We start from the raw sequence: 27,842 nt of genomic DNA on the forward strand, positions 1-27,842 counted from the left end.
GATGAGATTGGATACTGGGTCCCTGACACCTCCTTCTACTGTCCCCTGCATCGCTCTCTCCCCGTTTGTCAGTCTCTGCACGTTTGAACTCAGTCAACCCAGGCAGAGAGGACCCCAGGAACCTGGGTGGGGGGTTGTCACAGGGCCTCAGGCTTCCATCAGAGACAACCAGGGTGTCTGGAGATGCCCTCTCCCCAGAAGTGGCTTGTCTCCCAGAGATTATCTTACCCTCCCTGACAGTGGGTGGCACCCTCCGGGACCAAGTGGCAGCTGATTGCAGAATCAATTTGCTCGTTTGATATGCTATCTCGATCCCATTTAACCAAGTGCTCAGTCCCCCCAGATAATGCAATCAGTGCAATCTACAGTGACGGGAGGTGCCCATTAGCTCCGCTCCATTGCCCAGCACCCACCTGGCAGCCAGCGGGAGGAGCTGTGCCCGCTATGGTCCCTTCCTGAGACAGAGGTTCTCTTTGCACTCGCTCTCCCAATGAAGAATCCCACAGGTACGTACCCTGGGAGCTACAGACCATTTCTCTTCTTGGGCAATCCTGGAAAGGGAGACTGGAGCCCCAGGGGCTCCAGTCTACATAATGAGAAAGGCTCTTCTTCCTTGTGCCATGCTAAGATCAGTCTCAGCTCATCTGGCAAAGACTGAGTGACATCTGGGGGGTGGGCAAAGAGAGTGGCCTTGTCCTGGCATGTCACATGGCAATGCCTGGACCCTCCATCACTGACTCAGATGAAAGACCCAGGGTACCGCAGACCGTCTGCTCCAGGGGGTATGGGCCTGGCTGGGCATCTAGTCCAGGCACTGTGTTGTCAGAGTCTGGCAAAGAATGCCAAGGCACAGATGGGCAGGTTTAATGGGCGTCTCAGGAGACAGGGGTTGGTTCTGGTTGCTCAGGGCTTTGGGGTACCGGGGCCCCTCTGACCCAGAGCAATGGAGAACCATGTGACCTGCACCCACCTCCCCAACCCCAGTTTCCTCCCTCCTCCCATTTGTCTGACACATCAGAGCTGCCATGGTCCCCTGAACAGAATGTAGGCCATCTGCTGCTTCCTCACGCCTGCCAATCCACGGGGTGGGTGTGAGCCTGTGGAATGACAGCCCCATCACAAGACCACAGAGGAACCGACCTTCTCCTTGCAAACTGTGTTATCTCCCTCTGGCTGTGTTTCCCTTCAAGTCCTCATGCAGCCATTTGAGAGCTGTTAGAAGCAGAATATCCTTCCAGCCTTCTCAGAGCCGCAAAATTCTATATGAGCTGAATCTGGAGCCAGCATCCACTGACCTTTTCCTGGCAGTTAAGGATCTGGGGAGCCTAGTGGGCCACAAGCAGAATATGTATCATCTGTCCAGCAGCTGTGTGGTTGAATAAGTCAATATAATCAATAGCAGAGCAATCAGACCAGCAATAGCAAATAAGTTTCATCTTCCATAGCCTATCTAATCCATTGGTAGGGGCTGCCTGGGTGACTCTGCTAAGAAGGACTCTGAAGTCCCATGTGGCCTCAGCAAGAAATAACCAAAATTGGTTGACAATGTCTGCCATGGATTGGGGGGGTACGTGGGTAGCATGCCAAATGAGCATTCTATCCTGCTTCAGACCCTACCCTAGATGGATCCTGACTAGTATCACAAGAAAGATAAAGAGAATTCAGAGAGACATACCAAATGGGAAAGGGAAGTAATATTATCTCAGTTAGTCCTAAAAAAGAAATCCCATTTTACAGATGAAAAAACTAAGGTTCAGAGAGTTTAGGTTATTTGCCTGAGGTCACACAGCCCCAAAGTGATACATTTGGGACTTGAAGCTACATTTGCCTTACTCCAGAGCTTGGCTCACATTACTGTTCTAGAAGGACCAAAAAAAAAACCAAGAAAAAAGACAAAAGAAACGATTTTCTGAGAAGTGAGAGAAATGGGGCATAATGGGGCCCTAACAAAGATGTCATGTACCTGTGAGGAAATCTAAAACAAAATCCCAAATATATGAAGCATTTCCTGAGACAAATGAGCAGCAGTTTCACTGAGAATGGAAAATGAACTCGAATGCTCTATAATCTCAAGAAGAAAAGTCACTGTGGGGCAGGGATGGCACCCTTGCTAAGGGGCTTACCTCAGGCCTTCAACTGACTGGTCGTGTGACTTTGAGCAAGTCACTTCCTTTCCTTGGCCAGTTTTCTCATCCGTAAAATAAGGCCTTTGAGCTACATTAGGGATGGCAGATATTTATTTCTCATGTCAGTCCGAGGTATCAAGCATGGCTGCCTGGAATGCTGTGTTGAGAAGGATTCTGAGGCCGAATCTGAGAACTGCAGGAAACAGCGCAATACTAGATTAGTAATATCTACCTCTGGTGTTGGAGGGGAAAGGGTATCTCATGTGCTATCCTTGAAGTATGTGATATCATCTCACTTCCAGCTGTAAAGTCCTATAGCTCCATGATTCTCAGCAGGGAGCATACTCCCCGAGGCTCTCTGTCAGAAGAGAGATGGATCTCCCACTGTCTGGACCGGGTGTGATGCTGCTTGCTGTGGGGCACGGGGAGAACCTCTGATCATCCGTTATTATTTCAGGACTCTCCTCAGAGGCCCCAACCGTGGGGGAAGGGCAGGCCCCAGGCATTGAGGAGACGGATGGGGAGCTGACAGCGGCCCCTACACCTGAGCAGCCAGAACGAGGTGTCCACTTCGTCACAACGGCCCCTACCCTGAAGCTGCTCAACCACCACCCACTGCTCGAGGAATTCCTACAAGAGGGGCTGGAGAGGGGCGAGGAGGAGCTGAGGCCGGCACTGCCCTTCCAGCCTGACCCACCTACGCCATTCACCCCAAGTCCCCTTCCCCGCCTGGCCAACCAGGACAACCGCCCAGTCTTCACCAGCCCTACTCCTTCCATGGCAGCAGCTCCCACTCAGCCCCAGTCCAGGGAAGGACCCTGGAGCCTGGAGCCAGAGCCCCCTGTGCTTCGTATCACAGCTCTCTTACCTCCAGGGCTCAGCGTGGCAGTGCCCACCCCAGGCCCAGGGGAGAGGCCCAACACAACACCCCCTAGCAGAGCGTGGACTCCAACCTCAGAGGGTCCTGGAGATATGGGGAGGCCATGGGCTCCAGAGATCACATCCCAGCACACAGGGCTGGGGATCGAGGGGACCATCACCACATCTACAGCTTCAGGGGACGATGAGGAGACCACCACCACCACCACCATCATTACTACCACCATCACCACAGTCCAGCCACCAGGTCAGCTATTTGCTGGCTTGCAGATCTGGAAATGGGGATGGGGGAGCTCCCGGGTCCCTAAATTCCTCTCTCTTTGTCACCTCAAGGCAGGCTTTGGCACCAAGGGCCAGCCTGCAGGAGGCATGTGGATTGGAACCAGATAGACCTGGGTTCAAATCCTAACTGGAAGCAACTACAACAGACCCTAGGAATTCTATTTAACCTCTCTAAGCCTCGTCTGTAAAATGGTGATAAGAAGACCTACCTCATGCAACCATTGTGAGAACTGAGATAAGACTGACATAGTAGGTGCTCAAGAAAAGGTAGTCCCCTTCTTTCAACAGAGGAATAGGCATCCCAAGAGGTTGGCTTCACCACACACACACACACACACAGGCCAGCCTGAGTTGGACCCACATCTCCAGAGCTGATCTTAGCCTTCTGTCTCCTCCTGCCTCCCAGGCGCTTGTAGCTGGAATTTCTCAGGCCCAGAGGGCTCTCTGGACTCCCCCACAGGCCCCGGCTCACCCCCTGATGTCAGCCTGGACTGTTTCTACTACATCTCTGTCTACCCTGGCTACGGTGTGGAAATCAAGGTGAGTGACCTGGATCCAGCAGGGGAAAAGCTGGGGCTAGTGTGTTACCTTTCCAAAAAGGCACCGGCTATGCGGGGAGGTAGGGATGCTCAGGGGCATCAGTCAGAGGGGAGCCTAGGGCTAGGGATGGACAATGGGCCTAAAAGATGGTCGGATTCTGCCCTGTGCACCAAAGAGTAAAGAGGCTACTGCTGCCACTCAGCAATGCCCTAAGCTGAGAGGGGCTGGGGCAGGGGGGCAGGCTGTCCATCCTCTTCCCCCCGGGGTTTGATCAGGGACACAGAAGATCCTGAGGAGGGGGCTCTCACCTCAGATGGACAGGGAATTGGATGAGTGTCTGAATCTGCGTGGCTGAGTTAAGAGAACTCAGGGCTGCCTATTTGGGCATGAGAGAGACGTGGATCCTCATTCACTCATTTATTCACTCACTCCTTTGGGAAATACTCCCTGAGCAGCCACTCTGGGCCAGGCTCTGTGCTGGCTCCTGGGATGCGGAAGTGGGGAAGGCAGACATGGCTGCACCATTGGAGAGATGACCAGCTGGTGGGGGAGTCACAGCCCCAGCCTCTCTGTGCCATCTCATCCCTCTTAATCCTAAAACTCTCTTAATCCCAAAACCTGAGCCTGCAGGTCCTCATGAATGTCCCACAGGCTCCTCAACCTCCACATGTCCCAAACCCAATTCTTCCTTTTTCTTCACCCAACCTGCTTGCCACCCCACTCTTGTCCTTAGAGACTGACTGCAACTAATCAGAAACCCAGAGCAAGGCCACCCCAGGGCAATGTGGATGGCATCCCTGGAGCTGTGCAATGTGAGGTCACCTTGACGCATCTCTCTCCCTCCTCCCCAGTCCCATCAACTCATGCCCAAGTTCTATCACCATGACACTCCCTAAAACTCAGATCTGCCTGCTTCTCTCCATCCCCACAACCACCACCGGTCCAGCCTCCACCATCCTTCCCCCGGCTGATGCAGTGGCCACCTCACTGGTCACCCCACTCATGCCTGCCCCCTACTGTCCCTCCCCCCCCTACCCTGCAGTCTTTTTTCTCAAAATAAATCCCCCCCCCCCCCCCCCCCCCCCCACACACACACACACACCTCCCCAGGGGCCTCTGAATCAAGGCCAGTCCCTCTGGGCCCATCTCTAGCCACTTCCTCTCTTGTTCTCTACTCCCCTTTCCACTGAACAGCTTGCAGCTAACTGAAAGGGCTAAGCTCGCTTTCCCCACAAGCTCTAATTGCACATGCTGGTCCCCCTGCCTGGAAGAGCTGTCCTACTATCCCCACCCCCAGGATTCAACCCCAGCATCACTTTCTCTGGGAATTCTCTCCTGATCCCCAAAGCCTGGGGCATCCCCCATTCTAGCTTTTATCTCTCAGCCTTCCATAGGTCTGTTTATAGCTGTCCACCTCCCCAGCTGGACTGTGAGCTCTTTGAGTGGAGGGCCCAGAATGGGTTCTCATAGACTGAGTGAATGAATGGACAAAAGAATGGAGGAAAGAAGGAATGAAGTAACATTTGACCTGGATCTGGGAGGAAAGGCACTCAGCCCAGTTGAGGGAATCAGGCAGGCAACCGCAGAACAGGGAAAGGGGCAGAGGAGGAGTCCATGGAACAGGGCAGTGCTGTCTGCTCCCCACCCATTGCAAAGCCCCTGGATCTGGGCCTGGAGCCAGCGACACCTGTCCTGGAGCAGTGCCCCCAGCCCTCCTCTCTGCGGATGTCAGGTCCAGGTCTCTGAGCCAGGTCCTGCAAGGGGGGGCCCTCTCCCACCACTAATGGGCCCTTCCCCTTCTTCCTATAACTGTTTGCTCCTTCTCTGCCAAGCCCGTGCCCCTCACTCTGGGATGACTGGGAGGGTAATTAGGAACAGCCACCCGCCCCCCAAGCCATTAGCACTCAGTGCCGCTTAATTAAGGTAATTAATGTAAAATCATCACCTAATGATTTAGGTGAGAGATGGCACCGGCTGTGGCTCACCAAGTGGAAGGCGCCAGCTGCAGGTGTGGAGAAGGGGGTGGGAGGGGGCAGATGCAAGACTGGATGCCTCCCTGCAGGTACAGGCTGGCTCCACCTGCCCCTCAAGCCTACTAACCCTGCTGAAGCCCACTAGGCCAGGTTGGGCTCAGTCCTGGTACTCTCCACATTAGAACAAGAGGCTGGCTCTGCCTGCCCCGGCCCTGGCCCAGGCACAAGCCCCACCCTGGATGCCCACCCCCTCACATAAGCCCTGTGTCTGTTGTCTGGTGCTGCCACATTTTTTTCATCAGAATGCAAAAGCCGTTACCAGGCAACCTTGAGATGAAGACCTGCCACAGCCCTGGATTGCTGTCAGGAAATGTGGCAGGCAGATGCTGGCCCCACCCTCTGCCTCACCACAATGTGGCAGAGTCCCTGGGGACCCTGTCAGCCCTGATGGCCTGAGATAGAGTCAGGCCATGGCAGGAGAAGGAGGGAAGGGACAGAATCAGCCAGGGCAGAAGCAGGATTTAAGGTTCTTTTCCTTCCAGGGTCAGTTCTGGTGACCTTTACTCCTATCTAGGCCCCCTGGCATCACCACACAGACCCCTTGGGGACCTGAAGAATAACACACTGCAGACCAATACCCAGTGGATAGCTGGAAAACTGAGGCCAGCAAGGAAAAGGAACTGCCTAAGGTCACTCAGTTAACCATTAACTGATGTTTTTTGATGAGTGAAATTTGTTCTGTAAATGTAAATTGAGCAATTACTATGTGCCAGGCTCTGTGCTGGACACTGGAGACACACTTCAGCTAGTGGAGCAGACAGAAATCATAAACAATGACCATAGACTGCTCAGTGCTTTTGGGGATGGTGGTAGGAAGCACAGGAGGCCGTGGAAATTCCAGGATGGGCCATGCTCTGCCAGCGTGGGAGGTCAGAGAATGCTGGAGATGCTGATACCTGCTCTGAGGCCAGAAGGATGAGAGGCCGTCAGCCAAGCCTGGGCGAGGAGGGGCAGGTATGGCAGACTGGCCCTTGAAGGCTACCCGGGCAGTTGTGGACAGGTAACTTTATTGCATAGAAGCAGGAGGTGAGCTTAAGGGCTTCTGGATCATACTCCTGCCAGAGGCCAGGCCTGAGAGCAGTGCCCTCCTGTCCAGGGCTGGCAGTTGAGCCAGGCCATGGTGGGCATTGGGCGGGGGATGGGTGAGACAGCTGGAAGACCTAGAAGGCTGCCCACTGCTCCTGCAGGCTGAGAGACAGGGTTGTTGCTTCTCCCCATGGTGGGGAAGCCCCTGTCTGCCCCTCCATGAACTCACAGGAATGGCTCAGTGTAGGTGGATGGGATGGAACCCAGGCAAGGGGGATGGGAGGAGCCATGGGAGGAGAGTAGCATGTTAAGGACCCACAAATTACACCCCTGCACAGGTCAGCCAGCACCATGCTGATCCCTTGCCATGTGACCAGAGCCCTGGCTAAGTCGGGGGCCCTGGGCAAGACCCTCTCAATTCCCTTTTCATGAGGAACAGCCTCAAGAGTTCCAGAATCCCTAGCTCTCCATGGCTTAGACCACAGCCCCTCATAATCTGCTTGGTCCCCTGTCCCCCACCTCCCTTCAGGAGGCTGCAGCTATTTGTGCTCTGAGGCTGAGGGTCTGAACCACCCACAGGGAGGAGGCAGGTCAGGCCCTCCATGATCAGAGGAGGCTTGCCTGTTTAAACTTGGGGACAGGCAGTGGGCGAGGCTCTTTCTTGAGAGATCCAAAGAAGCCCCTTCAGGATGAGTGAGCATGAGTCCCACGGCCCATGCGGGTGCCATCCCCTCTCCCGGCAGCCTTTCTGGGCCTGGCGCATGCCTCTCACTGCACTTGGCATTCCAAGAGCCTTCCCACTGCCAGCCTCTATCTTGGCTTGGCTGTTCTCTGTACCATCTGGAGGCTGGGCACAGCTGCCCACAGTCCCTGCCCTAGTGCCCCAGGTGGCCCCATTGGAATACAGCTCTCCCATGCCAGGCCAGCTGCCAATCTGATAGTCAGAATACCTTGCCCTTCTAGGCCAGGTGAGGACCAGGCCTGATGTGGACACCAGGAGTAGGGTGGTAGGTCAGTGGGGTGAGATTTCTGGGTAACCTCCTCTTCCCTGGCTCCTGGAAGGCCCATCTGAGGGGGTCACAGTGGTTCAGGCAGGTCTAGCCTCATGGATTTAGGCCCCTCTCCCCATCCCTACCCCATAAGGATTTGTGGATGAGCATCAGTTCAGACAAGAGCACGGAGGCTGTCACGTAGGACTGGGGTTCCAGTCCTGGCTCTGCAACCCAGCTCTTGGTGACCAGGCTAGGACCATGGCCTTGTCTGGCCTCAGTTTCCCTCTCTGTAAAAGGAGATTGAACCAATTAATGCAGAAGGCCCCTCCCAGCCAGTCCCTCCTAGCGTGGCTCCTTTTCTGGGTTCAGGAAGCTCCCTCATAGGCCAGACTGGGAAGTGGCACCTCAGGCCCTTGACCCTGCTTCCCAGCAGCTGCAGAACCTGGGCCAGGGAGAGGGCAGCTCCAAGGTACAGTGCCTCCCAGGTAGAACCTGGCAGATCTGAGGGTGAAGTGGGTCTGCAGCCAGCTGTCACCATGGCAAATCTAGGGTTTTTGCAGGGTGGGGCCCAGGTCTCCCCAACAAAGAGGACTGCTAATGCTGTGCCCACTCTGTGCTTTGCCCCTTATAGGCAGGCTCTAACTTAACCCCATGAGGTGGGTACAATCATCCCATCTCACAGACGAAATTGGGGTTCAGAGAGGTCATGTGACTTGCCCAAGGCTCTTTTAACCAGTCAGTGATGGAGCTGGGATTTGATCCCAGGATTCAAGAGTCCCTGTTCTTCCCCCGGCCTAGCAGATTGGTCTGGGTGTGGCAAATCCAAAGAGGGAGTTCAGCTGGGGACAATTGGGGCTCCACCTGCAACCCTTTTGTCAGCCCAGTCCTGCCTGCTCCTGTAGGACACCCACCTGGAATTCTCTCAATTTGGGGAGGGGCCTTGGATGCTGTGCCTGAAGACAAACCACTGGACCAGGAATCAGAAGTCCTGGCCTGGAGTCCTGGCTTTGCCTGGATTTACTGTGTGACCCAAAGAGGAGCTCTCAACTTCTCTGATTACAAGGGCCTCTTATCTGTGGAGTGGAAGTAAACATGGTCTGCCCTGCCTCCCTTATTGAGGTTTTGTGAGATCCAAGAGGATAATGTGTGTGAAAGAGCTTTGAAAACTATAAAGGGCCTCGTGGGAAAAATTGTGATTATACTACTGTTGGAGTGAGGGAGCATGCGAATGTAAGGGAGCACATGTATGTGAGGGCACACACATGCCAGGACATGTGTTTGAGGGAGCTGTATGCATGCAAGTGAGCCTATGTCAGTGTACACACATGGGTGTTGGTGACCAGGAGAGTGTAGTGGAGCAGGGGCTGAGGTCAGCTTCTTGGGGTGGGGGGCTCAGGTGCTGGGAGTAGGGCTCGCACACAAGAGTTATCCTTGAGCTCATCTGCCTATGTGGGGTTGTACTCAGGTGACTGTGTGCAAAGACTTGTGGCACCATCCCACCTATGAGTCACACCATTTAGGGCATGTTCTGGAGACTTGACTAGCAGCTTCCATGGGGACAGACAGGCCAGGCAAGGCTGATGGTCTGGGGTTTGGCAGAGGGCAAACTGAATCCTCCCTACCTCCCATCGAGGAAGGAGTCAGCCCCCTCAAAGTGGCTATATTTCCTTCCTTGAACTGACCCCATGGTCTGCTGGAAGCTGGGCAGTGTTAGACAGCCCAGGGTCCTGTGGGAATTGTCCTCAGCTCTCTCTGCTTCTGTCTCCCCTCTCCCCAGCCCAGCCCCCAGCTTCCCTCTTGTCACTGGCTAGGGGTGTGAGAAGACAGCCCTCGTGAGCAGAGCTGACATTTCAATCTGTCTCCCAAGCTCTTCGGATGCCAGCAAATTGCATCAAGACTTCATCACCCCCCCTTGTCAAACACCCAGCCCTGTCTGGCCCCTGTCAGGCTTGGCCCTCAAACAAGTGACAAATTACATTCCAGCTACTGCAGTGGCTTGCAAGTGGGTGCTTGAAACCCAAGGGACCAGAGCTGCACAGATAGCCTCTGGCTGACAACAGGGTGCCTTCTGGACGTGAGCCCCAGGTAACACGTGCCCACTCCATTCCACACTCTCCTCACAACCCTTACCACTTGAGGGGGCCATGCCTTCCCCAGATCAGAGGGGCCCAGAAGTCTCAGCTCTCGGTTTTCCCAGCTTTCTGGGCTTCTGGAGGAAAGGATGGCTGGTGAGAAAGTAACTCTCAACATCTTGAAAAAAGCCAGTCCAGGCCAAGATCCACCTCTCTGCTAAACCTGGTGGGCCTAGGGCCAGGGAATAAAGATGTCTGGAAGTCTGTCTGCAGGTGACACCAACATGAGGTTGGGAGGGAAGGAGTTGCCTTTGCCTCCAGCAAGGCAAGACTCTGCTACTTACCACCACCTACTACTACTTTTAAGGCTACTTTTGCAAGTTCCTTAGGCTCTCTGAGCCTCTGTTTACTTATGTGGATTTTACCACCTACCTTATAGAATTGTGGTGAGGATGAAGTAATATCCGTAGATAGTACAAGGCTTGACACATTGTAGGTGTTCTATAAATGGTCATTGTCGCTATTGCTGCTGCTGTTGTTGCACTGCTGCTCCTTCTGCTGGCAAAGCAGGAGGGTCAGGAGCCGGAAGCTAGAGGTCAAAAGGGTGTTTATGGGAACTAGGAAAAATGCTACATTCTTTTCTACTTCTCTGCCTTTGCTTCCTAGAAATTTCCCTGCACTGAGGTCCTCCCTCCCTCCTCCTCCCAGTCCCGCCCCTTCAAGGCGCTCTCAGACCACCTGCTACGTGCAGTGCACTCTCCCTGAGCTGGCAACCCTTCCACTCCCCTGTGGAGGGTTCCTGCTGCACGCATTCAGCGCCACTTGCGGCAGAATTATATGCCGCCTGGCATCTCTCGGTAATTACAGATTCCACGTGTGTGAGTCTTGTTTGCCCAACTCCAGAATCACAGAATCTCCAAGTTTGAAGGGATCTCATCCAGCCTCCGCCTGCCGCAGGAATGCCCTGAGGAACGTCCCCGGCAGATGGTCAGGCAGCCTCCACCCAAACGTGCCCCAGTGGGGAGGCGGGGAGCTCCTCACAGAAGGGAGGCACTTCTGCCCCAGCACCTGCCTTGAGCTCTCTCTTCAGCCCCAAAGACCCATCAGGTCTTTTCTCCCAGGCAGCAGAGTCCCCAGAGCACCCACAGTCTGCTCTCAGCACCCACAGTGTGAGGGGCTCAGAGCCTAGCATGGCTGTCTCCTTGGACCTGGCTGGGTTCAGCATCCTCTGTGCTTCTCAGCTCGCAGGAATCCAGCGAGGAATGTACCTCCAGTCACCCACACATTCATTCTGTCCACATATATTTATTGAGACTGGCCAGTGAAGAGGGCATCATGATCCAAAATGCCACCTTGGGATTTAATAGAGAGATGGGTAGAGGATGGGGGGAGAGCCCGAAGCAAAGGAACTGACTGGCCTGGCTTGAGAGGCAGAAGATGGTGGCTCTGAGATCTACAAGAATGACCAGCTTCATCAGGAGAGCAAGAAGGGAAGGCATTCCCTGTGTAGAGTCCTAAGTGTGTAAATGCCCAGAGGGGTGGAAATAAGTGGTCAGCTGTGGCTTCAGTGAAGGAAAATGAGGCTGGCAAAGCCACTGGGGCCAACCATGAGCTGGGAAGTTTGGACCTTGTCCTCTCGGCAATCTGAAGCTACCAACAGGGTTTGGGTGGAAGAGAGAAATGATCCAATCTGAGATAGCCAGGGCCGGTAGATGAGTTAGAATGGGAGGAATGAAGGCCATTCTCCAGGTGAAAAACAATGGTCAGGGGACAATCAGAGCCAAGACAGTGACAAAGGGATAGAGAGGAGAAACCAACTGGAATATCTGACAGGCAAGATTGGGAAGGATTTGGTGACGAACTGGATGCCACTTAACTAGCCCAGGTGGTTAACCCTTGAAGGCCCTGCCTCAGAGCAACATGGTAGGGACCTTGGAGACCATGCAGATCAGTGCTTCCGAATTACCCAGGGATCTTGTTAAAATGTAGACTGTAATTTAGTAGATCAGAGAGGGTCTGAGATTCTGCATTTCTTTTTTTTTTCCCCTGTGGTGAGGAAGAGTCATCCTGAGCTAACATCTGTTGCCAATCATCCTCTTTTTTTGCTTGAGGAAGATGAGCCCTGAGCTAACATCTGTGCCAATCTTCCTCTATTTTGTATGTGGGTCGCCACCATGGCATGGCTGACAAGTGGTGGAGGTCCGCCCCCGGGATCCAAATCCACGAACTCTGGGCTGCCAAAGTGGAGTGTGCCAAACTTAAACATTACACCCGTGGGGCAGCCCAAGATTCTGCATTTCTTATAAGCTCCCAGGTGATGCTGATGCTGCTGGTCCAGGGACCACATTTTGAGTAGCAAAAACCTATACTAGGCCCTTTTATAAGATGAGGAAACTGAGGCTTGATGTAGTCAGCATACTTCTCCAAGATCACATGGTTAGGATGAGGTCTCAGATCTCTGGAGTCCCAATCCAATGCTCCTTGTACCAAGTTCACACTGCCACTTCCCATCTGGACAGAGTTCATTGCTGTCCAATTCTTGTTTGACTGAATGGAGGCATGGGGTGCAGAAGGATGCTCCAGGGATTTAGGGCCTGAGGATTGAGGTGGTGACAGAGGGGCCTGTGACAGAGGGAAGGATTGGAAAGAAAGGCCCAGAGAAGAGAGAATAGAATTGTGGCTGGCGCGTGAAGGGGCATGGTGTAAGACCAGGCTGAGCAGTCAGCAGGGCCCAAGTTGGGCAGGGCCTTGAGGGCCACAGCAAGCAGTCTGGACCAGATACTATGGGCTTTCTGGGCTCACAGAAGTGCCATGGAGGATTTAAACAAGGAAACACCATAATCAGCAACAGGTTGGGGCTATTAGCTGGCTGCAGTTTGGAGAATATTGGGCTAAGCCCTGTAGACAAGGAGGCCACCCAGAAGGCTGCTGCCATGATCTGAGTTGAGCAATAGTAGTGAAAGCTGGGGAAGTGGCAGTAAGGGTGAAGACTAGTGGACAGATTTGGGGTCCAGTTGTCAGGACTGAATGACTGACTGGATGTGGGGTATGAAGGAGGAGGCAAGATGCCAGTTCCTGAGTTGGACACACAGGTGGATGGTGAGGTCATTCCCTGAGATGGGGAACCTGAGGAGCTGCTGGCTGGGGGAAGAGGGTGGCTCAGTGTGAGGCAGGCTGGGTGTGAGGTGCCCATGAGGCATCGAACAGGGGATGTCTAGGGGAAGCTGGGCACATAGGTCTGGTGCTTAAGACCTCACATTGCTAGCCAGGCCCTTAGACACCATCTAATTCAACATACCTACTCCATCCCCACTTTACAGATGGGAAAACTGAGCCCAAAGAAATAAAGGGACAGGAAGCAGCTGGTGTAGCTGAAAAGCTTTGGAGACAAAGAGACATGCTTACAAATCCCAGTTCTGCTAATAATCTCTATGTGACCTCGGATAATTTACTTAACATCTCTGAACTTTGGGTCCCATCTTGCAGGGTTCCTAGGAAGATAAAATGAGCCCCTCCTGCACTAAGGTGCTCAGCTCAGGACTTGGGGGCTGCAATGCCCAAGTGGCACTAAGGACTAGCCATGCCCAGGGCTTGCAGAAGCCTGAGGGCAGCAGGGCTCAGTCAGCAGGAAGAAGGCTGACTGCTCTGCTTTGCTCGGTCTATTCCACCTGCAGGTCCTGAACATCAGCCTCCAGGAAGGGGAAACGGTGACTGTGGAGGGCCTGGGGGGGCCCGACCCACTGCCCCTGGCCAACCAGTCTTTCCTGCTGAGGGGCCAAGTCATCCGCAGCCCCACCCACCAAGCAGCCCTGAGGTTCCAGAGCCTCCCACCACCTGCTGGGCCTGGCACCTTCCATTTCCACTACCAAGGTAGGCCTGAGGGAAGAACCAGCCCAGACTGGCTGTCCTCCTGGGGGTCTCTGGTGTTATTACAGCCTGGGGGGAACAGGGAGAGGCTACTAACATACAGCAGAGGTGCCCAGTGAAGCTCTGTACAACTGGAGGTGAGTATTGCACATCTGACACCCCCAGGGCCTTCCCTCCTCCACCTACCACACTGCAGAGAACTCGTCTCGAAGGGGGACTGACCCAGGACCAGGTAGCCCAGGTGTGCCCATTGCCACTGATTCATTCATTCAGTCACTAAACTTTTCCTGGGCGTCGACTCTTTGCCAGGCCTGTGCAGGACACTGGCAATATCAAGACGAACCAACCAAGTCATTGCCCTCAAGGAGTTCAGAATGTCAGGGAGAGGCAGACACTTAAACAAGCAATAATGATAGAAGCCCTTTCCCCAAATGCAAGGGGGTCGAGGTCAAAGGGGCTTGACAATGACCATCTCAATGTCCTTAGCTACCAGTCTGGCCTTCCTGAACTGCCTCACCCACCCTGGCCCTGGCCCTGGCCCATGCCCCAATCAGCTCAGAACACTTCCGGAAATAGGGAAGTGGCATGATGTAATGGGAAAATCACAGACTCAGGAGATGGGTAGATCTGTGTTTGAATCTCCTTCCCACTGGCTGTTGACTTTGGACAGCTCATTTGACCTCCCTAACTCTCCTCTTCCTCAGCTATAAGATGAAACCAAAACACCTACTACACAAAGCCATGATGAGGATGAAACAAAATGGTGCATGTCAAGAGCTTAGCACATGCTCTGTGAAGCAACTAATGTTAAAGAGCTGGCAGACTGGGGAAGGGAGGAACCAGGGCTTGGGACTCCACCGTCTCTCATCAGCATCCTCCTGGCCCCCCTTTCACAAGCAAAGTCCTCTTGATCCCTTGTACTGCTGCAACAGGGTAACCAGTTCAGTTTGGGGAGTGCTAATGGGGAAATAATTGGCGTGAACAATTACGAGATTGCCTTGCATTGTCACGGACCACTTCTGCAGCCCTGCGGGGGGCCACAGCCAGGGAGGACAGGCATTCCTCTAAGGATGGGGATGCTTGGAACCCACCTAAGGAGCACTGGCCCCTGCCTGGCCTCTCCACCCTAACTCGGGGAGCAGTCTGGTGTGGGAGCAGGAAGCCTGGCGGTGGGCAGGGCCTGGTCAAGGGCTTGACAGAGGCAGGGGCCAGCTGAGGCAAGGGTGAGTGTCTAGGCGGCCCGGCCAGCCTCCCTAATGGCTCATCAATCCTCCCTAGCAGCGGGCATAATTTCACGCCATGGTAACCTCTCTTGCTGCAAATTCCTTTGTACAAAACCCCGGACCTCCTCTCTGTTGGGTCAGACAAAGGTGGCTGAAAGGCAGTGGGTTGGAGTCCCCGCAAGGAGTGCAGACCCCAAAGAGGGGCTGGGAAAGCTGGCCCAATCCTGCCTCCTTCTCGGCTCCCAGAAGCCCTCCCTCCGCAGCCCAGTTTTTGTCAATGATCAGCTCTTTCCTTAATGAGTGTAATTCCCCTAATTATAGGCTGTAATTAGCCCTGATCCCAGAGATGGGAACAGGAAGAGCGTGTGCTCACACGCGCTTCTCCCTGGGCTTGAGAAAAAGGGTGCCAGAAGAGGGGATAGGGGGCCTAGCCCCCACACCCCTGCTGGAACTGTCCGAGATAGTGTTGGAGGTCACAAGGATGGGCCCCCACAAGGGCCTCATCTGTAGAACCAAGTCCCAGCTCCCCTCGCACAGCCTCAGGCAGGGTGAGGAGGCAGAGGGCCCTGCCAGGCACCCCCGCCTCCCTCCTGAGAATTCCTGGCACTAAACTTGGCCCCAGAAACAGAAGCCAGTGAGAAAATAGCTCGACAGATTGCAATGGTGCAGGCTCCCCAAATGGTCGTCATGGCAACAGGAGGAAGCTCGTCCTGGGAAGTGGCATTTTACCCACCATGGAGTCTGGGGGCTTCATCATCTGCCCCCAGCTTCCTGCTCTCATCTCATCCCAGCCCAATTTCCTAATCTGTGAAATGGGGGACCTCTCTTCCCAGAGTGGTGATAAAGATTTACCTGGAATGGGGCCGGCCCTGTGGCCGAATGGTTAATTTCACGCGCTCTGCTTCTGTGGCCCAGGGTTTCACGGGTTCGAATCCTGGGCGCAGACATGGCACCGCTCATCAGGCTACGCTGAGGCGGCATCCCACATGCCACAACTAGAAGGACTCACAACTAAAAATGCACAACTATGTACTGGGGGGCTTTGGGGAGAAAAAGGAAAAATAAAATCTTTAAAAAAAAAAACTCACTGGGAAGATGTAAGTAGCCCAAGTGCTGAGCATGACATTTGGCTCATGGCCTAGACCTCCCGGGGTGTCACCCCCTCCACTCTGGGTAGAGTACCCCAGACCCTTTTCCCCATCCCACCCTGGCCTGGGGTCTCTCCTAGACCATTGGGAGTGGCTGTCCTCAACCACCACCCAAGGCAGCCTTGTCTATTACTCTCGGGTTTCTCTGACTCCTGAGCCCAGGTTTCTACTTCACCTGGAGGAGCAGGTGAGGGAGGGGAGATGGAAAACAAGTGGGTTCTAGAGCCAGGAACTTCAAGTGACCACTCTGCCACTCACGGGCTGTGTGATCGGGGCAAGTCTCTCAGTCTCTCTGAACCTTAGTTTTCCTCATCTGAAAGTGAGTTAATAACCACTACCTTGCCTTCCTTCCTCCCAGCATATTATAGACATCAAGTAAGAAGAGTGTGAAGGCATTTTAGAAGCTGGAAGGTGCATGCAGATGTGAAGTGCTTTTATTAATCAAGATCACAAACAATACAGCAGGCTGGTACTGTGCCAGGCACTGGATAAATGTCCTCTCACTTAACATCTCATGTAGCACTGGATGCAATACTCTAAATGGGTGGGTAAACAAGGAAACTGAGGCACAGAGAAGTTAGGTAACTTGCCCAAGGTGGCACAGCAAGTAGAGGAACCTGTATTCAAACTCAGGCAGTCTGACCCCACAGCCCACCTCCTAAACACTGCCCTGTATTGCCTGCCAATCACAAGTAACCACTCATTGGCCGTTCTCTTAAGAACCCTCTGAGAGAGGGAAGAGTAGGAGTCATCCTTCTCCTTTCGCAGACCTGGAAACCAAGGCCAGGACAGGTGAAAATCACAAAACTTGTTTCTGGAGCCTCATCTGCCCAGAGGCAGCTCCTTTTTCTATTCACACAAAGGCACACGGAGGCTAGCAGAGTCCCCACCTGGACCTCTTCTGATCTACCTAGTGCCATCACTAAGGTTGGGCCCCTCCCACCAAGACTCAGGGGTGGTTTCCCAGTCGAGACAGTCTCCATCCCTCCCACCACCCCCACGGGTTTTTAGACTCTGTAGCCCAAGCCTTCGCTCATCCTCTCTCCTTGACCCCTCCAGGCCTTCTTCCCCACCTCTCGGACCAAGCCATTACTCCTATTTTTAGGTAACACCCCAGCTTGGCCCCAGGTTAGGCTTTGCCAGGTTGTTTTGTAGGATTTGCTGCCACCATTTGGTCATACTTGGAATGACAATCCACAAAGTTACAAAGTTCCCCAGGGCAACTGGTTCCTCCCCCAACTTCCATGAAGGCACGCCCAGGCTCCCCACCCTCACCCCATCCTGTTTTTAGAAGTCCACAGCCCTTACCATCAAGCTTTTTAGCATTTCTCAATGAACATTGGGAAAGCTTTTATTGTCTTATTTCAATCCTTCCTGCTGTAATTCATATTTGTCCCCATAGGAAAAATAATATCAATACTTTACATCAATATAGGCTTTTCACTATTTCAAGTGCTTTCACATCTATAAGTCATTCCATAAACATTTCTTGAAGATGTACTATCAGCTTGGTTCCAGGCATACCAAGCTGAATAAAATACTATCCCATTTATTCTCATAATAACCCTGTAGGTGGGCTGGCATTTTGAACTTCAATTAACAAATAGGGAAACTAGGACTCAGAAAGGTTAAGCAATGTGCCTAAAGTGTCAGGAAGCTTGGACCAGACCCAAGCCTCCTCACTTCCAGCTCTGTGCTTGCTCCACTAACCAGCCCGGGCTGCTGGGAATATCACTGGCACCTTTTGAGGAGGGGATCAGAGTCTTTTCTGAAGTCCTGATGCTTCCTCTGGCCCCAACTGACACTTCCAGGCAGGCTGGGCAGGGCTCCTTTGCCTGGCTATGACTCAGCCCTCCAACACACACACACGGTGTCACCCATTCTCTCTCTGCAGCCTATCTCCTGAGCTGCCACTTTCCCCGACATCCAGCTTATGGAGCTGTGACTGTCACCAGCCTCCACCCAGGAGGCAGCGCCCACTTCCACTGTGCCACTGGCTACCAGCTGAAGGGTGCCAGGTTCCTTACCTGTCTCAACGCCACCCAGCCCTTCTGGGATTCCCAGGAGCCTGTCTGCATTGGTGAGTGGCCCCAGGGGACTCAATGCTGAACAGAGGAGTAGGTGGGGGGCTCTTCTCTCTGTTGCTGTCTGGCACCTTCATTTGCTCTCCATAAGGAAGCCAGGAAATGGCCACACACCTCAGTAGCATTCATCCGACCCACACTTATTGAGCACATACAATATGGAGGCGTTACAGGTACACAGAGCTGAGTTAAACAGGGACTGCACCCAAAGAGCCCACACTTTCAAGAAATAGGGGAAGAAGAAAGCACATGAGTCATCAACTTCCAGAATAGGAAGTAAAAAGTACCAAGGAAGAGACATAAAGTGACCTGGGAGGAGAGGAAGCAATCATTCTTAGCTGGGTATTTAGAAGGCTTCCTGGAGGAAGTGGCATTGAAGGTTTGACATTTCAATAGAAGAAACAACATGGGCAGTGACACGGAGGTGAGAAGGTGAGGGAGTGTTTAGGGACACAGGAAACAGCCAGGTTTGGCTGAGCCTGAGACATGTGGAGGGGGCAGTGGGAGGGCCTCGAAAGTCAGGCCAAGACACTGAGTAGGGCACTGTTGAAGTTTTCTGGAAGAGAAGGGAGGAGCTCAGAACTAATCCTCAGGAGAGCCAGCAGGGTAGTGTCCGGAGGGTGGGAGACCAGCCAGGCAAGAGGGTTTGAACTTAGTGACTTTGGGAGCGGAGAAGTGGGAAGAGGTTTCCGAGACACTGATGAGGGAGAGGGGGAAAGTGGAAGGAGACTCCCAGGTTCTGGTCTGGGATGACCAGGGAGTCTGGGACTGCTGCCAGTGGAGAGGGGCTTGCTGGCAGAAGGGAGATGGAGTGTTTAGTTTTCAGTATGAAAGGCAGCTTGGCCCTTTTTCCTTTCTTTTCTTTAGCTTGGGCTTTTATTTATTTATTATTTTTTTTTTTTTGAGGAAGATTAGTCCTGAGCTAACATCTGCTGCCAATCCTCCTCTTTTTGCTGAGGAAGACTGGCCCCAAACTAACACTGTGCCCATCTTCCTCTACTTTATATGTGGGACGCCTACCACAGCATGGCTTGCCAAGCAGTGCTTAAGTCCACACCTGGGAACCGGCGAACCCCGGGCCACCAAAGCAGAATGTGCAAACTTAACGGCTGCACCACTGAGCTGGCCCCTAGCTTGGGCTCTAAACCTTATTTCATTCTATATGCTCTTCCTGGGTGCCAGGCACAAGTAGAAGTGAATAAGGCAGACGTGGTCTCTGCCCTCAGGGAGCTCTCTGTCTAGCGGGAAGACTGGTAAGCAGCTGAGCAAGTTCAATGCAGACAGTGCTGTGATGGGGTAAACTCAGGGTGCAGTGGGGATCCAAGGAGGGGAGAGCTGCTCCCAAATGAGGAAGGAAGCAAGCAAGGCTTCTCAAGGAGAAGGCATGGAAGCGTTACAAGAACGTTTGTTCAGGGAAGGGGCGTGGAGTCCTGGAACAGCATATGCAAAGGTGTGGAAGCATGAAGCAGCATGCTATAGCGAGGACATGTGAGGCGTGCCTGAAGAAGAGGGTACGTGAGGAGGGCTGAAGCTGAGTCAAGAAAGAGTCGGGTTCATAAAGGGCTTGAATGCCATCTTGAGTTTGGACTCTATCCAGAGGGTAATAGGGAGCCACTGAGGAATTTAAGCAAAGGATGGGGCATGATCAGATTTGAAAGGCAGTTCCATTCTGAGACCAAGCAGAAAGATGGGTCTGCCCTCTACGCAGAGAAGCAGAGAAGAAACTCACCACAATCCCTCCTCAGGAGCTTTATTAGGTTAAAATATTCTGCTGTTTTGAACATTTGGAGACAAAGGCACTGTGTATTAGCCACAGCAGCCTGGTCCCTGGGAAGTGGCAGGGTCCAGAGCTGTGTGTCCAGGAGAGGAAAGCGCTGCCTGGAACCAGCCACACTCCTCTTGCCTGAGACCCCTTCTCTGGCAGCTCTTAACTGCCAGGAGCATGTGGCCAAGTAACCCAGCAGTCCTCAGTGATGGGGATGGGCGAGCTGCTCAGCCCCACCTCGGAAAGAGAGGACAGTCCCAGGCCGGAGGGGCAAGTGCTGGAAAGGTCCTAAGGGGTCAGCTCAGGAACTACAGCGGCAGTGATGCTATTTTAGAAAGTGTTCGAGGCTGTCTCCAGGCTAGATATGTCTGCTTAGGGCACAAGATTTGGAGGTGGAAGGCATGCACACCAGATGTTTGTCACCCCTGATCTAGTCCAACCCTCTTTCTTACATTCACTCACTCATTTTATTCAATAAGCACTGAATACCAACTCTGTGCCTGGCCTGAAAAGATCTGGCTCCTGCCCCAGGGGGTCCTAGTTAAGGGACAGATCCAAACAATAACTGGTTTTAGGAAAGAGGCATGAGGTGGAGGTAGCAGATACCCCAGAAGGTTGGAGCCCTGAGTAAGGGGCTTTAATAAAGTCCAAATGGGGGGAGTCAGGGGAGGCCTCCCAGAGGAGTCAGTAGAGAAAGTGACTCACCCAGGGCCATACAGCTAGGCAGTGGGAGAGCTACCAGTCAAGGGAATTGCTCATGAATAGTTCCAGAGGTGTGAAAGGTCAGGAGGTAGGATTCTGGACTCCAGGCTGCCTGGAGCTGCAGGATCACAGGGGCAAAGGATTGACCTTCAGGACCACGAAGGCAAAGATCCCTGCTGCCCCATGCGGAGAGGACAGAGCTGGGATGGGCTGGAAGGCTTGTGGGGCTGTCCAGGATGCAGCCAGGGGCCCCGCCCACAGTCCTGCCACTGTCTCACAGCTGCCTGCGGTGGAGTGATCCGCAATGCCACCACTGGCCGTGTCGTCTCCCCGGGCTTCCCGGGCAACTACAGCAGCAACCTCACCTGCCACTGGCTGCTGGAGGCTCCCGAGGGCCAGCGGCTGCACTTGCACTTTGAGAAGGTTTCCCTGGCAGAGGATGATGACAGGTGAGGCGATGTCCCGCTGGGATGGGAGGGCCTGGCCTGGTAACACCTGCTGGAGGGACAGTACCCAAGCCTGGGGCCACACCCCACCTGGGTCAGCAACCAGCCACACAGCTGCTGCTCTCCTGGCCCAGGCTCATCATCCGCAATGGGGACAACGTGGAGGCCCCACCCGTGTACGATTCCTATGAGGTGGAGTACCTGCCAATTGAGGGCCTGCTCAGCTCTGGCCGACACTTCTTTGTGGAGCTCAGTACTGACAGCAGTGGGGCAGCTGCGGGCATGGCCTTGCGCTATGAGGGTAAGCCTGCTGGGGCCTATCCAGGGGCGGGGGGGCTTGGGCGGGGGACTTGAGCCTGGGGTCTCTTCTCTCACATCCCCTGCGTCTCCGCCTGCATTCCAACTTGGCTTTTGCTCACCTAGCACTTAGGCCCCTCTCCTTGACCCTCCCTTCAAGTCCAGGATTCCTACCCCGTCTTTGCAGGAGACTCCTGCCTCAACCCAGGCCCTCCGGTCCAAGAGAGTAATTTCTCTAGAGTTCAAAGAGCAAAAAAGGCCTCAATTCTTAGGGAAAGAGAATTGCTGCAAGAGACATTCTAGAACCACTCATGCATGCATGCATTCATTAATTCATTCAAATAAACATTTATTAAGCACCCTCTTGTACTAAGCACAAAACTAGGTGCTGGGAACACAATGGTGATCAAGAGGGCCTCCTGAGCATAATAAGGATGGATGCTCTGGCTGTCCCTGGCCCATGCGCCAAGCCCAGGACATGTGTTCACAGTCAGGAAGAGAAAGGACTTGGGGCGAGAAGTAGGAGGACATCTGCCCCCCGTGTTTGCCCCTGTTGAGGCTGAGCTGGGCTGGGCCCTGTGGTTTACAGCCTTCCAGCAGGGCCACTGCTATGAGCCCTTTGTCAAATACGGCAACTTCAGCAGCAGCGCACCCTCCTACCCTGTGGGTACCACTGTGGAGTTCAGCTGTGACCCTGGCTACACCCTGGAGCAGGGCTCCATCATCATTGAGTGCGTTGACCCCCACGATCCTCAGTGGAATGAGACAGAGCCGGCCTGTCGAGGTCAGTAGGCCCCAGTGGATGGGCCTGCCAGGGGCAGGAAGCAGGGTGGGCACCAGGGAGCCAGCAGCAGAGCTTGGGGCCACAGAGGCCCTGTGACATCTGTGATTCGAGCTTCCCCCGAGGAGGAGGTGGGAGTTCCTAGCAATGGGTAGGCACTGCTGTGGGCAGGTGGCAGCCCCAGGACATGGCACTGGGGGGAACGCAGATGGGACGCGCCTCCCGGGCCTGCCTACCTTCCAGCCGTGTGCAGTGGGGAGATCACAGACTCGGCCGGCGTGGTGCTCTCCCCTAACTGGCCGGAGCCCTACGGCCGTGGGCAGGACTGCATCTGGGGCGTGCATGTGGAGGAGGACAAGCGCATCATGCTGGACGTCCGAGTGTGAGTGCCCGCTAGGCTAGGCCAAGCCAACTCCTGAGCTCTGGGGACATCTCTTGCCCAGCCCATCCTGGGGTCCCCAGGCCTACTCTCCCTGACAGTCCTCCTCCACAGGCTGCGCATAGGTCCTGGTGATGTACTTACCTTCTACGATGGGGATGACTTGACAGCCCGGGTCCTGGGCCAGTACTCAGGACCCCGTGGCCACTTCAAGCTCTTTACCTCCATGGCTGACGTCACCATCCAGTTCCAGTCAGACCCCGGGTCGTCGGTGCTGGGTTATCAGCAGGGCTTTGTCATCCACTTCTTTGGTGAGCTTGCCCCCGCCCTGCCCTGCTGCCTGGGGGAGAACACAGACCCAGAGAGGCCTGAGTGCTCTTATCTGACAGGGGAGAGCAGGAAAAGCTCCAGGTATCACCTGAAGGAAGATGCTCTCCATCTTCCCTAAGGGCCCAATGACAGAAGGGGAGCCTTCAAATGCAGCAAGAGGGATTGGGGCAGGCAGCAGGAAGAACTTCATAACAAAAATAGGGAACTAAAGAAAAGTGTCGGTTTCTATCTTTCCGACAATCTTTAATAGAAGTAACAACTTTCCCCACCCTACCTGGCCCCTCTCTCAGGAGTGAGGAACAGGCCAACGTGCCTTTGGAAGTAAGGCCAAAGCCTACTACTAGATGATAACCCTGGAATCTAGGAGACAGAACAATGTCAGGGACAGGCAAGGAGGGGGCTGTGAGCAGAGAGGAATGAATCACTGAGCCTGCCCAGGACTAAGCCCGGGACAAACTGGTAGGAGCCAGAGTGCCCTAAGGGGAAAGGAGCCTAGCACAGCTGCTTTGGTGCTGGCTGAGAACCTGCATCTTGCTGCCCCTGTGCCCCTAGAGGTTCCCCGCAATGACACGTGTCCGGAGCTACCTGAGATCCCCAATGGCTGGAAGAGCCCGTCACAGCCTGAGCTGGTGCACGGCACTGTCATCACTTACCAGTGCTACCCCGGCTACCAGCTGGTGGGATCCAGTGTCCTCATGTGCCAGTGGGACCTAACCTGGAGTGAGGACCTGCCCTCCTGTCAGAGAGGTGAGTACCTCTTCCCCATGTTCCCCTCCCCAACACAACCTAAAAGCCTCTTTCCTGGATTCTGAACCAGACTTCAGCTGTTATTACCCAGTATCCTTGAAGTTCCTTCGCTTCTCATAGCCTCAGTTTCCTCATCTGTGGAATGGGATAATACCTTTTCATAGGGTTATCCACCAAGTACTCCAAGTATTTCATTCCTGGTAGATGGCCAATCAATGTTTGTTGACTGTGATGCATGGGAAGGGGTCAGATGAGGGGATACTCCAGCAAATTGGCAGGGAGAGAAAAATAGGCAGTAGAGCCATATGGGATGAAGAATTTGGCTGGCTTGGAACAAAGCCATGGTGGACTGGCTTTTGTTGAGCTCTACTTGGTCTACTTCCCCCCATCACCTGCTACCCATAGTGACTTCCTGCCATGACCCTGGGGACGTGGAACACAGCCGACGCCTCATATCTAGCCCCAAGTTTCCTGTGGGGGCCACTGTGCAGTATATCTGTGACCAGGGTTTTGTGCTGACGGGTAGTGCCATCCTCACCTGCCATGACCGCCAAGCGAGCACCCCCAAGTGGAGCGACCGGGCCCCCAAATGCCTCCGTAAGTGTCAAATGGGTAGGAGGGGGAGCCTTTGGTGGCAGATAAAATATGCTGCCTCCGGAGGCTAGGGGCCTGGCATCCTCACTGGGATCTGACTGCTTTGCAGTGGAACAGCTCAAGCCGTGCCATGGCCTCAGCGCCCCTGAAAATGGTGCCCGCAGTCCTGAGAAGCGGCTACACCCAGCGGGAGCTACTGTGCACTTCTCATGTGCCCCTGGCTACGTGCTAAAAGGCCAGGCCAGCATCAAGTGTGTGCCCGGGCACCCCTCACACTGGAGTGACCCCCCACCCATCTGTAGGGCTGGTGAGTGCTCCGCCACCCCCAGAAGCCCTGCCTGGCCCATAGGGCTGCTCTGGCAAAGATGTCAAATGTTGAGAACCAGAACCCCCAGCCCACACCCCCTTCATCTTACCTTTGGTCTCCCCAGTGTCTGCCAGATCCTTCTGACCTGGTGACACCAAGACAAAGGCTGGGGTGGGCTCTCCTTGGACAAATCCTTCCCATGATCAGCCCGCTCCCAGGCTTAGTGGTTTGGTCCGTTGGGCTCACCACTGCCCTTGGCCCTCCCCTCTTGTTCCAGCCTCTCTGGATGGGTTCTACAGCGGCCGCAACCTGGATGGTGAGCCCCCTTGAGGCCAGGGAAGTAGTCTCCCTGCCCTTGGTTCTCACAGCTCCCAGGCCATGGGTTCCCCAAGGAGGGAGGACAGAGAAAGAGAGGTCCGGGACTAGCAAGGCAAAAAGCTCCTTCCCTGCCCCCAGCCAGCTAGAGGGAGCTAGTGGCCAGATGTCCCTGGGCAGAGGTGAAAGGATGTGAGCTCCAGGTGACAGGGACCTCTGCCCTAATCCCACCCTCTGTATTTTCAGTTGCCAAGGCGCCTGCTGCCTCCAGCACTCTGGATGCTGCCCACATTGCAGCTGCCATCTTCTTGCCTCTGGTGGCGATGGCACTCTTGGTGGGGGGGGTGTACCTCTACTTCTCCAGGTGAGTCTGGCTTCCCTTCCTGACCTGCATACCTGACTCACCCCAGCACTCCCGACTCACAGGCTTCTCTGCCCTGTAGGCTCCAGGGGAAAAGTCCCCTGCAGCTGCCCCGGACAAGACCCCGCCCCTACGACCGCATCACCGTGGAGTCAGCGTTTGACAATCCGACTTATGAGACTGGAGTAAGTACCCATGCCAGCCTTGATGGCCCAATTCTATACTCCCTTGGGCAGGTACATATGAGGGTCCTGCCACGCCCTCTCACTCTTTCCCTTTTCTTTGGGAAGGTGGATTATGGGCTGGCAAACCTTATACAAGTTTCCAACTCCCAGCAGTCTCTTTCCTTTGCAGGAGACGAGAGAATATGAAGTCTCCATCTAGGTGGAGGCAATCTGGAGAAGCCAGCTCAGCCATGCATCATAGCCTAGCAGCAGAGCCAGCTTCCTGCTGTCCCTCCACTTCCTGTACATACCACCTGGGAAGAGACATCACCAATCTCTCAAGAAGTTGTGCCCTTCCCCACCTGCAGAGCCCACCAAGGCCTATTGTCTTGGTTCCACTGCCCACTTGAGGCCCTTCTTTGGGTCCAGGTCAGGGAGCATATGCCTCTGGGAAGAACATAGCAGGAGCACATGCATCAATAACCAGCATTCTCTTGACCCTCCTTCATGCCCTGGACCTCTAGCCTGAAATTGGCAGGCAGAGTGGGAGCACCTCTCTCCACGTGACCACTATCCAGCCCTGGCACATAGCACCCTGGAGTAGGGTTAACTTGATGGTGGCAGAAACTATGCCAGGGTGCTCCGCACAGGGCCATCACCAATGGCCAAAACTGCTCTCAACAATGACCTATGGGGAATCCTGACATGCTGACATCAGCTCCCTGGGGAGGTCTCAAGTCTTTCCCTAAGGCCCCAGGAATGGACAGTTCTGCCTCTTGTCCCTTCCCCATAGAGGCAATAAATCTAAGGGATCCTAAGGGGTTTAGGGACCCTACCCCAAGCTCAGGTTGGGCTTCCCTTCATGCTCCACACCAAAGCAGGCCACCCCACTGCTTCCCTGGCAGCCCTCACCCTGAGGAGAGGGAGACCTTCCCCTGATGTCAATCTGGATGTTACAAACATCCTCTTTCCCACTAGTCCCTCCTCCAATCCAAACCACTTGCCAGGTTCCCTTCCTGTCCACTGTGTTTTGGGATAACGGAAGTGGGCAGTCATAGTTGGAGAGGAGCAGAGATCCAAGGGCCCAGGAATTTGGCATGGAACAGGGGGTCAGAGAGCCCCAGGGAGAGGCCCAGGAGCTGGCTGCAGGCCATTTTGTACATGTAATGTATTATGTGGGGTCTGGGCACCAGCCAGAGAACAATCTTCTATTTCTGTTGTTTCCTTATTAAAATGGTGTTTTTGAAAAAAACAAGCAATGGCCAGGTGGATGGTGCTTTCTTGGAGGGAAGAGAGGTGGGAGATAAATGGGATGTGGACTTCAGGACTAGAAGGCATGCTGGACCCACCAACTGATCATCCCTGGATTTTATCAAAAACTAGTTACATGCAGGTGCTGTAGGAACCACTGTCCGAATAAGGTCAGTGTTACAGATGGCAGGTGAAATGAGAGGCCCAAATGGCTGGTGCCACCAGGGTATGGGAGCCCAGGAACCCAACTGCTTATCTGCCCAATACCCCATTTCCTCCTCTGTGCCAGGTTCAGAAGTACGAACTGGCAAACTCCCAAGTCCCTTCTCAATGTCACTGTATTGCTGACAAGGCCAAGGAAGCCTGATGCATCTCTCTTTCCCCTTCTTTCCCAGCTAGCAAGGCTCAGGAAATGGGAATAGGAATCAGAGACTGAACGCCTGAACATGAGGCCCTAGTCTGTCTTGGCCTCAGAGAACATCCAAACTGTCAGGAGGAGGGGCAATGCAGCTTAGGGGCTTGGCTCCTCTTTTAGCAAAAGCCCTGGGCTCCGGCAAGAGGTGGCTGGAGAGGGTTTGTTTAAGTTTGCCAGAATTGGTCCCTCTCAGTCCCTATGGCCCCCAGCAACTCCTAAGATGAAATGTTTGCCCAGCCTTGGTCCCCAGCAAGCACATCCATGCTTAGAGGTGTGCTCTGCATGGCTGCTGTCCAGAGTAAGAGCAAGAGGCAGACAACAGGGAGGTATGGGAACTCAGAAGCCAGAGGAAAAAAATCCCTAAAGGAAATAATAGCAGCAACCAGCACATTCTGCTTCTGCAGTCTTCCAACAGGGAGATCTTGACTACTCATGGCTGTCCACCTCCTGGCTCTAGCACAGGCCACCTTGAAAGATGGAGAGGCTCCAATCTATGCGGAGTGCAGTGCCTAGATTAGCCAGAAGAGGTCACTTCTGAAGGCATCTGCATCCCACCTGCTCTCCTCAATCCCCCTTGAACATCCTGGGCTGGAGCTCTCCAAGGTGGCACCAACTCCTGGCCCCGCGGGGATGACCTCACCCTCCAAGTTCCAAGAAGAAAGTGTGTGGAGTGATTGGTTCCCCTGGCACTTGTCAACAGAGTCAAGTATTATTCT

The 27,842-nt window shown here is 54.1% G+C and overlaps 1 protein-coding gene across 1 annotated transcript; it reads left to right on the forward strand.

The window, feature by feature from the left end:
- The first annotated feature begins 424 nt into the window (after positions 1 to 424).
- On the forward strand, positions 425 to 26,604 carry SEZ6 (seizure related 6 homolog). The gene is made up of 17 exons (XM_046676391.1): positions 425 to 506; positions 2,584 to 3,252; positions 3,694 to 3,827; positions 13,625 to 13,820; positions 18,083 to 18,268; positions 21,020 to 21,188; positions 21,320 to 21,486; positions 22,072 to 22,266; positions 22,507 to 22,645; positions 22,757 to 22,953; positions 23,525 to 23,719; positions 24,125 to 24,316; positions 24,423 to 24,620; positions 24,898 to 24,936; positions 25,182 to 25,299; positions 25,379 to 25,481; positions 25,651 to 26,604. The coding sequence occupies exons 1-17, from the start codon at positions 491 to 493 to the stop codon at positions 25,678 to 25,680; spliced, it is 2,943 nt and encodes a 980-aa protein (XP_046532347.1). The 5' UTR covers positions 425 to 490; the 3' UTR covers positions 25,681 to 26,604.
- The last annotated feature ends 1,238 nt before the right edge of the window (positions 26,605 to 27,842 follow it).

The sequence above is a fragment of the Equus quagga genome, chromosome 11 (assembly GCF_021613505.1).
Source record: "Equus quagga isolate Etosha38 chromosome 11, UCLA_HA_Equagga_1.0, whole genome shotgun sequence".
In the NCBI taxonomy this organism is placed as follows: domain Eukaryota; kingdom Metazoa; phylum Chordata; class Mammalia; order Perissodactyla; family Equidae; genus Equus; species Equus quagga.

Excerpts from the sequence above, each read along its gene's own strand:
- SEZ6 (XM_046676391.1), top strand. Across the intron at positions 24,317-24,422 it reads CCGGGCCCCCAAATGCCTCC|TGGAACAGCTCAAGCCGTGC; the intron begins GTAAGTGTCAAA and ends ACTGCTTTGCAG. Across the intron at positions 24,937-25,181 it reads CAGCGGCCGCAACCTGGATG|TTGCCAAGGCGCCTGCTGCC; the intron begins GTGAGCCCCCTT and ends CTGTATTTTCAG.